The sequence below is a fragment of the Rattus norvegicus genome, chromosome 6 (assembly GCF_036323735.1).
Source record: "Rattus norvegicus strain BN/NHsdMcwi chromosome 6, GRCr8, whole genome shotgun sequence".
NCBI lineage: Eukaryota > Metazoa > Chordata > Mammalia > Rodentia > Muridae > Rattus > Rattus norvegicus.
Genome location: NC_086024.1, coordinates 143,479,092 through 143,493,586, shown reverse-complemented (window position 1 = coordinate 143,493,586; position 14,495 = coordinate 143,479,092). Strand labels below are relative to the sequence as shown.

General features: G+C 44.3%; 1 protein-coding gene across 18 annotated transcripts in view; it reads right to left on the bottom strand.

The window, feature by feature from the left end:
• The window catches only part of Ncapg2 (non-SMC condensin II complex, subunit G2), a 77,200-nt gene extending 68,264 nt beyond the window's left edge, over window positions 1-8,936 (bottom strand). For 2 of the 18 annotated variants that reach the window (XM_039078080.2, XM_343124.10), the window contains exons 1-3: window positions 7,105-7,233; window positions 5,297-5,428; window positions 142-330 (exon numbers count right to left, since the gene is read on the bottom strand). In XM_039078080.2, the coding sequence (XP_038934008.1) occupies window positions 142-330; window positions 5,297-5,374 (267 nt within the window). In that variant the 5' untranslated portion in view covers window positions 5,375-5,428; window positions 7,105-7,233. Of the gene's footprint in view, window positions 1-141; window positions 331-5,296; window positions 5,429-5,660; window positions 5,826-7,088; window positions 7,239-7,432; window positions 8,397-8,522 lie in introns of those variants that run through there. The other 16 variants (XM_039078085.2, XM_039078084.2, XM_063262160.1 and 13 more) reach the window with 16 other exon arrangements.
• Window positions 8,937-14,495: the final 5,559 nt, after the last annotated feature.

Below are 14,495 nucleotides of genomic sequence, written 5' to 3'. Positions count from 1 at the left end.
CAGCCAGGTATGCATGTGAGTTCCAGGCCAGTCAGGACTAATAGTGAGAGTCTGTCTCAAAGAGAAAGTGCAATTATTCAAATAAACAGTCTTTTCCTAGTACAGGAGAGAGGAACATTTTTGTTTCTGAAAGGCAAATACCATCTTTGGACTGTGCTCTGGTTCCATATCGTCTGCGCCTTGGACTTCCGCTGTCAGCCACCCATCCACAGGGCTTTCCAGCAATGCTTCTGTTAGCAAGTCTTTCAGCCTTTGCCATAATTCTTCTTTCTGCTTCCTTGACAATTCATCTAGTAACTCACTTAAGCTGAAAGGATCAGAAGGATCTTTCTGGAAAACAGATTTAAAAAAACACAAAATATGAAAAATTAATTGCATTCTTTTCACACTGGTATTACTAGAAAAGTTTAAGTAATAAATTAGTTACATGTTTAAACATCTGGCTAGTTTTTTCCAAAATTCTTTCCTAATAGGGAAAACAATACCAAATTACCAAGCAGAAAGCATCAAATCTCTCCTCCCCTTCTTTTTTTTTTTTATAATTTTTATTTATTTTATGTATATGAGTACACTGTAGCTGTCTTCAGACACACCAGAAGAGGGCATCAGATCTCATTACAGATGGTTGTGAGACACCATGTGGTTGCTGGGAATTGAACTCAGAACTTCTAGAAAAGCATTCAATGCTCTTAACCACTGAGCTCTCTCCAGCCCTTTCCTCCCCTTCTTAATACTAGACAGTTAAAGTTAAAAATTTCACCCACTTAAAATTCCTATAATCAATTCAAATGTCCACCATCCCCAGGCCTGTCGTCAGGTACAAACGTATGCTGCGGGTAAATAATGCAAAGGGTCAGATTCCCTTCCTTCCAGTTCTTTGTGCTACCAACAAACCCTTTGCTCCTCAGCCCTAGACAGCAACCTTTCCCTGAATCACTGAGTCTTTCCCCACATCCTTGGCTTCTCTTCTCACTTTGGGCAGACTGACCACATCTCTCTGAGAGATAAGAACAGGCACTGTCAAAACATATGAAACTCAATCAAAAGGATTTTCCAGCAGCTACTCTAGAACAACTGAGGCACAAGTATAGTGACAATAATAGATTATAGCCTCCAGACTAAATTAGTATCAATGTATCAATGAGGTTATAAATTAATAAAAACCAAATCATTCATTAATAGCACTGGCATGCTGCAGGGCACCAATGAATAAAACTAAAGGAATATGGAGTTCACAAGTGACAATTTGATAGCCATAATAGTAACAGACTCTGGTAAGAACTATCCACAGACACTAAAACAAACAGATACAAGTGTGCAGAGAGGCAGGTCCTCCACAGTTACTCATTTCCTCAGAGAGCCCATGGTTCCAAAGGGAAAGCAGAAAGTTACTGGCATAGGCCATGAGCAGCCACTTACTCACCTACCATGGGACCCCCACATAACAATGCTGTCCTGAAAGGCCCTGACATTTCCAAGCAGCCCCTTCTGATACAGACACTTGATCTGACTGGACTGGCTAATAGAAGAAAGAATACAAAAAGAGCCACCCATACCTACAAGCCTTCAGTGCTGTGACAAGCACAGGAAGGCAGATTAAAGAGCACCTGAGAGATGTGACAGCTAAAGGCAGAGTCTGACGCTGGGTTGGATCCTGATCAGGAAAAGCATGACTAGAAAGGGCATTATTGTGACAACTGTTCAAACATAAAAATGTACTGTAAATAGTGTTTCAAGTTTCACATCTTGAGGATCTTCATGTAGTATATAAAATGGAATTTCAACCATTTGTAAAGAAAAGTGAAATTTGAAGGAAAATAATAGCTCTACAGAGTACTGCATTAACTAACGTGGTCCAGATTCATCAAAAAATTACCGGTACTTTCTCATATGCAGATCCCAAGTTTTAATACTTCCATGTACTATGTCCCTAAGCAGGCGTGAAGATGGGTATAGGTTATTAAACTTCCTAAAAGACCATGAAGGGAAAAAAGTGTTGCTGGGGTAAGGGAGAGCACAGGAAAAGTACACAGGTGACATACAAGCAGAAAGGAAGATACTGAGTATAGAAGCATATGGGAGGGGGCAGGAGATAGGAAAGAGTGCAGGGAAAAATTAAAACAACAAAAAGTAATGTGAAAAATACCATAAATGAAACCTAACTGCAAGTTTAAGTTTCAAGAATGTACAGAGCTATGGGAATAGCTCAACTGGTTAAGTTCTTGTGAAGATCCGCATTTGGATTCCCAGAACTCATTTAAAAGCTGGGCATGGCAACCTGACTATAATTCCTGCTTCTTGAGGTAGGTGACAAGAGATAACAGGATCTTTGTCTAGCTCTTGGTCCACCCACAAGAGCTTACATGGCAAAGTTCCCGACTGAGATATCCTGTCTCAAAAAAAGATGGAAGGCATCTGAAGACCTACACCTGAGACCACTGTCTGACCTCCACATGTGCACCCCATGTTAAATAAACATACACACAAGTTCAAGCATACACACAAAGAATTCAAGGTGTACTTAGTGGTTACCAATTACTGAATTTTTTATCCTAGAATCATTCTTTGTTTTGGAATCATTTAAGACAGTTAGTTATAGACATGAGACTCGATCAGGGCGTATTTTTCTAAAACAAAGATATTTTCTTTAACAACATAAAAAATCATTAGCTCCACCGCTCTATGGACCACAGCTCCCCCACCTTCCATAATGTTCCATATGTCTCTGAGGCTAATTTGTCTCTTTCTTCTCTTTTCTGCTCTATTGTTCTTTCCCCTTCCCCACAAGAATGGCAGGGGCTGTGTAAGCTGGCCATCTACTTCTAACTATAAACTCTCAATCTCTCTCCAGGGAAAACATCGTATTTACCATAGCATTTATTTTTAGTGACTTAATGTGTGTTACTGTGTTCTATTAGGGTCCTATCTTTAATGTGTCATAGGCAAAAAGTTTTAGTATTGTACCTCTAGCCCTATTTTCTCTAATAATCTCTGTGGATTATTTACTTGAGAAAGACTTTCCTTTTAGCCCAGACTGACCACGAACCCAACAAGCCTTAATTCATGATCCTTCTGCCTCAGCATTCTGAGTGCTATAATTGCTAGGGTATACCAACACCCCCACCATTCTGGTTTTTATCACCAATGCTCCAAGGTGGTGGTTGTTAGCAATGCACATGTCAGAACTCAGTGATTCACTAAGGTGCAAAGACTCACCTAACAGGCCTCAAGCTGATAAGCATCTTTTCCTTGGCTCCTATCAGGTTAAAGAACTAAAACTGCCATTACAGAAAATGGCATTTCATAACATTCAATTTGATGAAACTAAGCAATGTACAGTTCTAATACACACATAAATGTATATTGTTTTACAAGCTTCATGGTGACTGGTTACATTGTTATTAAATGTAAACAAAGCTCGCTAATGCTAGACTAAAAGGGATTAATAAATATTTCACCAAGATATCTGCTAGTTGCCAAGCAGTACCACGGAGACTCAACATCAACAGGCTGCTAGGATGAGAGGACTTCAGAAAGATGCATCAATAGGCCGCTACCGTGTCCTTGAGTTACTGCATTTGTCTTCCCATCTGTGTGTGTACAGCTGTGCACTTGTATGAAGACCAGACTTGATGCTGGATGTCAGGATCTCTCATTAAACTTAAAGCATACTGACTGGAGAGACTACTGTCTATCAAGCTCTAGAAATCCTCCCGTCTCCACCTCCTAGTGCTGGGATTATAGGCATGCATGCCAACGGGACCTGGCCTTTCACAAAGGTGATTCTCATACTAGGGTGGCAAGCACTTTATAAACTCACTCGTCTCCCCAGCTCTCTGCTTGCCTTTTAATATTATTAACTTACTTGACTACCAGCTCACATCATTTTAGTTTTAGTTACACTGTGGCATGTGACTCACAACAACTGCCTTTGGGCATTAAATGCAGATGAATTACATTTCTAACACAAACCACCAGACAGACACACTTCCATTAACGCAGACAGTTACACAGTTTTATATAGACTCCTATAGACACTACTATGGTATGATCTGAGACAAGATCATTTGTCTTAACGAAGAAAAGTAGTTTCATAAATGTTACCAGCAATAACTCACAATTAGACCCTTCCCTAATGTTGGCCTTTTGATTTTCATTGCTTGATCTTAATCAAAACAGGTTGGGCATGTTGGCTCAGGCCTCCTGCACAAAGGGTCAACATCACAACACTAGTACAGAGCCCCACTTGAGTTCCTGTATCAAGCACTCCCATAACAGAAGCCCCCACTGATAGCGAATGGCACCTTTCTATCTCTTGCCTAGACTTCTCTGACTTTCAAATACGCTGTAGGTCTGTCTCGTGACCACCATCCTGGATATACCGTTATGACAGTCATCTTTTCCCCATACCTAGGCTGTTCCCTCACTATTATATCCAAACAAACTGCACCACTACCCATGCAGTTGAAGGCTTCCAACTTCCACCTAAACCCAGTGTCAGTGGTAAGCAGGGCTGCACGGTCTACCTCCCTGGCCTGGTCCCTCAACCTGCTCTGCACAGGCAGGCAGATGGGCATTCCCAGAGGCAATTCTTTCTCCCGGCCTCTCATTGTCTTCTGTTCTAATTCTCTCTCCACTCCTGCTCCTCAGTCACCATGCTGGCCACTCTCTGCCCACTGGGCAAACTCTGAACTTCCTAAAAGGTCTGCAATCATTTGAATGTGAAATGCCCTCTCCAGACTCTGGTATTTGAATGGTTGGTTCCCAGTGGGTGGCTCTATTTGGGGAGGTTTAAGTGCTAAGGCCTTGATGTTTGTTATGCACATATTGAGAATGTGAGCTCTCAGCCTCCTGCTCCCATCAGGCATACCTCCCTGTCTGGGCTCAGTCCTCTGGAACCATAAGCCAAGAATAAGGCTTTTTGTAAATTGCTTTTGTTCACGGTGTTTTATCACTGCAAGAGAAAAGTAACTCAGCTTCCATCCTCTTTCTATAGCACCCATCACTGCACTCTGGCCCTGCCAAAACTCTTCAGGTTAAAACACAGCCATCCTTCTCCAAGCCCGAGGAGTCCCTTCAACTCCATGGGCTCTTTGGATAACTTATGTTTATCTTCTACTTTTTAACACAGCCCCAAAGTGGGTCCATTTAATTCTAAAGAATTTACCTATCTTTATAAAAATAAACATTCACCCCTAAGGACTCACTGAGAGAACTATATTTCACTCTGTGATATGATTTTAGAATATTACTTATATCCAGAGTCAAAACTACTACAATAAAACACTAAACTTACATCAAGTTGAAGAAACTGCAGAAACTCTTCCACCAGCTCCTTAGATACTGCTTGGATGAACGCCTCCCGTTTTTCCATGGTGGATGTGACTGTTCTAAGGGAGCTTGCCTTACAACCCTGTTAGGACACAATCTGACCAAAACATAAATGTGCAAAATTTCCCGTAAGTTTTAATTTAATATAAACATTTAAGAAATTTTATAGCACTACAGAAGATAGTTTATAACAACATTCTGACACAAAATTGCAATAATCTGAAAAAAGATCTACTGATGTTATAAACAAAATATCTACATTATCACCACTTGTCAATGAAACTACAATGAAAGGAACAAGAAATTAAAAACTCCCTTGGGAATCTTACTTTCACTTCCTTTCAGTCTTTAGATGCTGGCTTGGGGAAGACCTGATTTATGCCATAGGTTCAAGTTGATCTCCACAGCTGAATTCTGCAGACTCCACATCTAAAAGTCCCATTCTTCCAAGAAGATCTCACCCAACAATCCTCTCTTGTTTTTCAAGTGAGAGACTTGGAAGGAAAACCACAACAGCCCTTAGGTCACCTGGGAGCTTGTTAGACAGAACATCTGTGCCTCACTTCAGCAACCTCCTCTGCACACTTACAGGTTAATGAGAGCTCAAAGGACCTTGTTCTCCTTCTTACATGTGATCTCCCAGGAAACCCCTTTTACCTTTACACCAGGTGCTACAATGACATACTCAAAACATAAGCCTAACAATACAGTTACAGCAAATGATGGACCATATTTGCAACAGGACTTCTCGTTTTAAGAATAATTTGAAAAGCCCCTACACCTTTAAAAATACAGCAATATGCGAAATTATTGGCATTAATTATGGAGATCGTGAATCACAATAAACATTCCTATTCTAAACTGAATAAAATAGAAAATAACCTCAAATTGACAACTCCTCACATTAGTAAATCTCAAATACAGCCACTTCGTTCCTCAATTCAAATGGCTGAATTGTGAACCATCACTTTTTTTTGTTGTGAATAAAATGGAGAGGAAAGGAGGGTGACTAGTATCAACACTTCTCTGATTATGGTCACTTGTTTATTTAAGTGCATGCCTTTGGCGACTTAGAATGCCATATAATGTCTACATGTGCTAGACTTACAAATTGTTATTCCATTTCTTGATTTGTCTCTTTCGTTAGTTCATAACTACGATCCTCCCTAGAGCAATCCTAAGTGTAGGTTCTGGTTCCTCCGTATGTCGGTCCAAGTATAAATCAACGTCAGGCCCAGTTAAGTGTCAACACTCATGTCCTCCCTAGTCAGCATCCCAGACCGGTGCCAGGTTCTTCCGTGTCATTCTCTAGTTAGGTCTGGGGTTCTTCGGATGTCAGTTTCAAATTCAGGGCTGGGGTTCTCCCGAGTCAACCCGGGTGCAAGTCTTTTGGTCCTACCTACTCACCCTGGCTCCTTGTCTGGGGGTCCTACCTAGTCTGCATCAGGTCCTTGTCTGAGAGCCTCCCCTGTGTACCCAGGTCTCGTTTGGAGTCCTCTCCAGTCAAATTCGGGCCCTCTTCCGGGGTCGTCCTAGTCTGCGGTTCTACCTAGTGAACCCGGGTTCAAAGCTGAGATCCTCCGTGGCGAGCCCCGCGTCTTGGTCTAGGATCCTTCCTAGTCAGCCGGGGTCCGGCTCTGCCCTCCCGCAGCACCTCCCACTCCACAAGCGCCCGAGACCGATGGCGGCCGCGGACAAGAGACCTGCGACAGTATCCGTCGCTCGGCCGCGGTCGCCCGACACCGGGTCCTACTTACTTCTCACTCAACTCACCGCGCAGCGCTCACCTCACCACCGACCCATGGTTTCCCGCGCTCGGACTAGATTCAAACACACCCGCGCACATCCCGGACCCACCCGCCCTCCAGCCCGTCACCAGTCGCCGCTCTCACGAGATCTGACGCTGTCCAGGCCACGCCCATATCCGGCAACTCTTTGGCCAGGCTCCGCCCCCTAGCGCCCAATCACCGCCTCCTGGGCCTGACTCGGAACCTCCCCCGGGAGTCTCTCTGGCGCGCCCACAGGATGCGCACGCGCACGGCTGCTGGCCATGTTTCCCGCTTCGCGCCATCCTTTCCCCGCCCCGCCCACACACACAGACCTTCTGTGGTAACGCGGCGGTTGCTACTGTGTTTCTTGCTGCTCGGTGAGAGATCGCGCAGCAGGCGGAGGAGGGAGACCAAGAAGAGGAGGCTAGGAAAAGACCGAAGGGAAGAAGGAAGGAGGTGGTACTAGGAGAGAGAGAAGGGGACCCTGAGGAGAAAACGGGGAGACAGGAGGAGGGGAAAGGAGAGAAGCTAAAGAGGCTGAGTGGAAAGGGAAGGACCAGTGGAGAGGAGGAAGAGCCTTGGGCGTGGTGGCAGAGGAGGCAGAGGAAGAAGGAGTGTGATGTCAAGGCACCCCAAGGAAGAGGCTGGGCCTTCATCGCTGAAGGCACCCAAGGTGTCTTGAACTTAGAGTTCCCAACTTCAGAAATGAGAAAAAAAATAAGTGTGTGTTGTTTACAAGTCACCCATCTCTGGAGCCTTCTTATAGCATAAAACAGATGAAGACTGGGAGGTGGGGGATGTGGGGAGCCATCTGAGGAAGATGGCAGCCCTAGCCTGTCCTTCCCGGGAATTCAACAGTGGATGGTGCTTAGCCCCATTGCTGGAACTGGGAAGCTCTCCATGGCTAGGAAACAGACTGGTCCTATGCCTGAGTCCACTCATGACCTTTCCTGTCTGTGGTTTCCTGCACATGGAAACCAAAGCCAGCCCTCCAACCTACATTTCTCTCCCCAGCTTCTGGCTTCCTTCCACCTCCCTGCTAACTCTCCCTCAGCCATTCCCTATTCCCTGTCAGTTTTTCTCCAAATGAAGTCACTGTTGCCAGTTCATGGAAAGTCCCTTCAGAAACGTTTTCTGTACTTAATGCTCAAAAGGTCTAGACTGAGTTCTGTTGCCTGGATTGAATTTAAAGATTTCACCCCAGGGGAAGCCAGCCTATCCAACATAGGACAAGATGCCTGTTGAGTACAAAAGAAAAGGCGGCCATAAACTTGTATTTATCTTGATAAAGCAAAAGTATGGTCTTAACAGTATAAGATGATAGTGGAGAGAGGCTACAGGTCAGTTAGGAAATTTGAAGTAGTTAGAGCCACAGAGGCAGGGTCAACCCACCCACAGCAAGCTACCATTCGTAGCTCTTACCTGCTTCTTCATACAGGAACCTCTTAATCTCTGACCACCTCCCTATCCAGTCCCTTGTTTCCCTACAGTCCCTTGAATTTGGACACCCTACCTCACCACTCTCACTGTTTCATCTGCAGTCAAAGTGTGAACAACCAGCCTCAAGCTGGACTCCCACCTGGACTTGCTATGCACTGTTCTGGGCTTCCTGCCATTCTCATTGTGGTTTGACTCAAGTCCAAAAGAAATCAGTTTCCCCTGTCTTGTTCCCCTTCTTCACTCACTTTTCCATTCTTGACTGGTATGCTTCCTTCCTGTTAAGAAACGGACAGTGACTTTAGCAGTGAGTTCTGAAAACTCAGAGCTAGGCACCTAGACAGGCCAGTAACTCATGTGCTTCCCTGGTTTGCCATGTATTTAAAAAAAAAAAAATAACGAAAACAAAACAAAAAAACCTGCAAACAACCCAATGAGAACTGAGCTGGTGATATAGTTCAGTTGGCAGAATGTCTTCCGGCAATGCCCTGGGCTCAACGATTAGCACCACATAAACAGATGGAGCTCACCTGCAGTCTCAACACTCCAGGGTGGAACCAAGAGAAACAGAAAGTGAGTTCATCGTTGGTTACACAGTTCAAGGCCTGCCTGGGATAAAGGAAATCCTTTCTAAATAAAATAAAATAGGTCACCCATGTCTTCTCATTCTCTAATGTTATGGGATAGTCAACAAAGAAGACGGCTCAGACATGGACTTAAGCCAATGTATTTATTATTCCATTAATTTCTATACATTCTATTACACAGAAAGCCTCTATTAGCCAGCCAGGGGTGTTCAGGATCCCTGTGTAGCCCCAAGTCTTTCTCAGAGTGATCTTTTAAGCACAGAAACCATGTCCTGAGTTGACACACTTCAGTTAGCAAGAGCAGTGAGTCAGAAACAGAACTGCAGAAGCCAAAAGGCAAGGGTAGTAGGTTTGGAGACTTTCCTAGCACTATGGATGTGGATGGATTAGGCCTGTACTTTAGTTTTGGCAGGTAATGCTGTCTCCATGCTGTTTTACAGCCTGAATGGCACTTCCATTGTGGAGTCAGTTGGGCTAAGGACAGAACTTTCAGCTAGGAGATATTGCTCTGACCAAAACTTTGCTGTATGTCTGTTCTAACTATATCTCATTATCGGAAACTGTGATGGTGGCTTTCAGTTTATGCAATAGGTCTTGTTCCAATCGGTTCTCTGTTAAATATCTTTTGAGCTATCTCCAGCAACTGGGACCTACTTATACCCTTAACTTTTATAACTTTTTCTAATATCCGGGGCTAAGACACAACCTTTTTACCAGCAGTCTTTAATCCTTTTTAAAAGGACATAGTGAATGAAGACTGTTTCTGTGGTCAGCGTTGAACAGAAGGGAAAATATGTTCTGTCCAGGTTGCATGCAGCAATCACCTGTCTGACCCAAGGGCAGTTTTTCTACTTTTTTTTGGGAGAATGATGGGTGTACTGGCTGGTTTGGGGTGTCAATTTTACACAAGTTATCACAGAGAAAGGAGCCTCGGTTGTGGAACGCCTTCATGAGACCCAGCTGTAAGGCATTTTCTCAACTAGTGATCAAGTGGAGAGGACCCAGCCCATTGTGGGTGGTGCCGTCCCTGGGCTGGTGGTCCTGGGTTCTATAAGAAAGCAGGGTGAGCAAGCCAGGGGAAGCAAGCCAGTAACTAACATCCCTCCATGGCCTCTGCATCAGCTCCTGCTTCCTGACTTGCTTGAGTTCCAGTCCTGACTTCCTTTGGTGATGAACAGCAATGTGGAAGTGAGCTGAATAAACCCTTTCTCTCCAACTTGCTTCTTGGTCATGATGTTTGTGCAGGAGTAGAAACCCTGACTAAGACAATGGGTTTTGAGTTTTTCACCTATGCTCTTGGAGTGGGATGGGCAACCTCTAGGCAACCAGGCATAGACAAAAGGATTCAGGTCCCAGACAGGAAGGGACATAGGTCTTAAGCCAGGGAATTCACCAGAGAAAGCCATTGTCCAATACAGGGAAATAGAACTGAGAGAAACACATAGAAACACACACACACACACACACACACACACACACACACACACACACACACACACACACACACACGGGTGGGAGGGAAATGGAGGAGGGAGGGGGAGAGGGAGGTTGTTGTGGTTTGCCCTGAAGTTATCTGTATTTTGATGCTAATTCCACTGCCCCAAGGACAGCTGCCTAGTTACATACTCAGGAATCAGGTGACTTCACCAGAGCCTTCTCCCCATTGAATTTGCAAAGTACTGGTGAGGGGCAGGTACAGGATAGAAGGAGGCCTGTCATTGGAGGAGAAGGAAGTATGGGCAGGAGAGAAGTTTGAAGGAAGAGGCAGGAGAGAGGAGAGGATAAGAAACTATGGCAAGTGATGTTAAGATTCTGCTCTGTGTATTTACAGGTTGTTATTAATGTTCCTAAGGGATGGATGGTACTGGGCTTTGTATGTTTAAGTGGGCAATTATATCTTATCAATTGAATCTAAGATTATTGTGTTGTGTGTTCTTTTATGTGACAGTTTGAATGTAGGAAAGTGTGCAGGAGCAGGAGACAATGGGCCGCCACAGAGTTAGGATGTGTTTCCGCCAAGATATCTAGCAGATATCTTGGGGTACTGCAGTGCGGACCAAGCGGGATAAAAGACAACCATACCTTTTTTATTTTTATATTTTTACAACAACAGGTGACCACCACACACTCATACACCTAAAGAGACAGATCTCACATGGACCCAGGACACTGGATCAGCAGCCATGTATGTCTGACCTCGCCTATGTGTCCAAACAGAAGGCTTCTTAACCAGACTTACTTCTAGAGGTGACAGACCAGGAGACTTTTTTGTTTCCTTTTGGGATGGAGGTGTCAGACCCTTCTCAAGTATCAGGTAGCAATTGATCAAAGGGAGTTCTGGGGACCTAGAACATCTCAGGTTGTGTACCTGCTAGAAGTCCCCTACTGTTACACTTACAAGGCCCGTATCTCTATATCCGTGAAGAACTGGGAACATGCCAGGTGCATGGCAGCATACACACACACACACCCTGCTCATGCAGCCTTTTCCTCTAGGAAGGTGCCTCTCCTGCATAACCCACTGCAAGACTCATCTCAAGACACCACTTCTATGGTAAGCAATGCTTTGCACCTAACTTACACTCTTCTACTACCTGTGAGACATTTGCCCTCTCCCCTCTCCCCTCTCCCCTCTCCCCTCTCCCCTCTCCCCTCTCCCCTCTCCCCTCTCCCCTCTCCCCTCCCCCACTAGATTCTAGAAGTCAGGCACTCGGTCATTCTCTCGCCTATAGCCACAACTCAAGGCCCAGCACACTTCAGACTGTAGACCTGTCTTCTGAAAGAATGTGTGAAGTCACCTCTGTCCTTAAAACCCTTCAGTGTGGCTACTGAGAAAGGGCAGAGTTAAAATTGGACCTCATAGCAAATAATTATAAAACAGACTGAAATAGTTAAAATCGACTAAAATAATACCTTTGATGATGGCAATACCTTTAACAATGGACCAAATGTGAAGGGCAAAGCCTGGATATTTGTTCTGAATTGCATAGGTTAGACAATTACAAGACTCATTCAAAGTGAGTAAGGCAATCTGGTTCCGGGACTCATAGCAGTTCTCTCCAAAGGACACCAATGCTAACAGTTCCTTGAAAAACTCACCCAGAAATATATTTCTATCATGCAAAACTTGTCATACAAAAGCATGCGTGGTAACGTACGACTGTAGTCCCAGTACTTAGGAAGCCGAGGCAGGAATGTGGCTAGTTTCAACTGAGCCTCAGCTACATACAGGGAGCTTTTAAATTTTTTCTTATTTAAACAAAGAAAGAGAAGTATGCAAAATTTTACAATTTCATCATGATTGTGTAAACTTGTAAATCAGAACCAACAGAGTCCTGACCAAAGCGAGTTCTTCAAGTCATTCCGGACAAAACCTTGCCGTGTGGGTAGCTGTGAAGGTTTCCTACCCTCTGTGAGAACCAGAATTGCACAGGACCCAGCTATCAATGAGTTACGGATTCTGTGAAAGGCTCGTGGCTTGCAGCTAATGAGGAAGTGATTGGAGAAATATTTCTTTCCTTTGGGTGGCTTCATGCTATACCGTTTCTAAGAGTGAATTAGATCTCAGAAAGCACAGATATGGATAACATACTCTCACAGTAAGAATTAAAGCAAAAGCAAAGCCAAAAGCTTCAGGTGGGCCTGTTAGCTGGGTTCAACACTGTGCAACACTCTTGCTGACCCAAGAGACAAACCAAGCTCTGGGACTCCCTTGAGATGGAAGGGCTGGTCTGTGGGAAGTCTTTGGAAAAGGGACAGAGGTGAGAAAGGCTGAGTCTCCAGGATTGGCTGCCTACTTCTCAGGTAAGTGGAACTGGGAGCAGAGAAAGACCTGAATGGTGAGGCTCTAATGTGGCCACAAAAATAAGTCCTATCCTTCCCTCTTCTGGTTGTAATTTCCCTTATATTCTTGACCTTTCTAGGGACAAAATGATAAGGAAAGATGAGCCTGCATCCGCTCGAGTTCTTCCTGGTCTCTCGTGGAGACTGCTGCAAAACTGAGGCATAGTTTCAGCCATGGTGTAACTCTTAAGAATAAGACAGCCTCAGGAAAACATTTAGTCATCACTGCTGAGAACGTATGAACTGCCTATGAAAATTCTGATGCCTGATTTTGTCCCGACTAAGATCACTAGGAGTCTGCAAGGTGGCTTGGCAAGTAAAGGCGTTTGCCACCAACCTTGACAACCTAAGCTCCTGCTTGCTTTTCCCACCACCCTGAGTCTGACTGTCTTCAGGCTGGTGCTGCACTGGCTTCTGAAAGGGACTGGGTGAGCAATCTTCATCATCAGTATTCTTCCTTGCAAGAAACGCACACGGCATGGCCCATGTGAGAAGAATACTTTTCTGTCATTGGGACAACTTAGTCTTTTTCACCTGCACTGTGCTGTCATTTATGCCATCAGTGAACTGTCCAGAGTTAGAGCATTTTCAAGGCTCACAAGCACTGAAATTTGTCTTTTTTTAAAATCATTATCCCCCATGAGAACTCTGCCTTGACACAAATTTTGCATTATTTACTTATAAGAGACCTGTCAGAGTGCTAGAAATGTAGATCAGTTGAAGTGTTTGCCTAGAGTGAATGAAGCCCTGGATACTTTGATACTGGATACTTTTGCCCCATATCAAATTGGAAGTGATGGGACATGCCTATAATAACAGCAGGAGAATTAGAAGCAGGTCAGTCTCAGCTACATAGTTTTCTGCTGGCCTGGATATATGAGACCATGTCTTTAAAAGAAAGTGAACCAGCACTTGCTTTTCAATTTCTTACTCCTTCCTGGGTGCTTCAGCAGCCTAAAAACCCTCTTTACAAGACAGTCTAAAAATCATACAGATCCACTAGTGCCTCTCCTAGTGCATAAGGAGTAGACCCCACCATAGAACCCAACAAAGCCACAAAACTCACCAGTCTTGCGTTCCTCCCAAATTAACTTCTCTCAGCCCTCATGTGAAGACAGACCCACCCAGTCCAGTGCACTGAATCTGAAATATGCTCTCTCTCTCGTGCCCATTTTCCACAAAAATGCCTGTCTTTCCTCTGTTGTCTTCTGGTATCTGATATTCATGAGGACCATGAACAGTACTACCGAGTGTCCCTAATGCTTGCACAAGCCAGTTCATCCAAGACTGATCCATCCCGTAGTACTTCAGACGATGGAGCCTTTGTCTCTAGGAGAAACCCGTGTTAATATTACTGAATTTCTCAATTATCTACAGAGCTCAGGCTGATCCTATATGAAGCTTTTTACAGAGGATGGGCAGGATCTTCCACCTGACTCTTGTGAGCATGAGATATCCCTCATGAGTCAGGCTGTGGGAGCTCTTTCATTTCTTATTTAAAAGCCTTTTCCACAGGATGCCCTTGGGG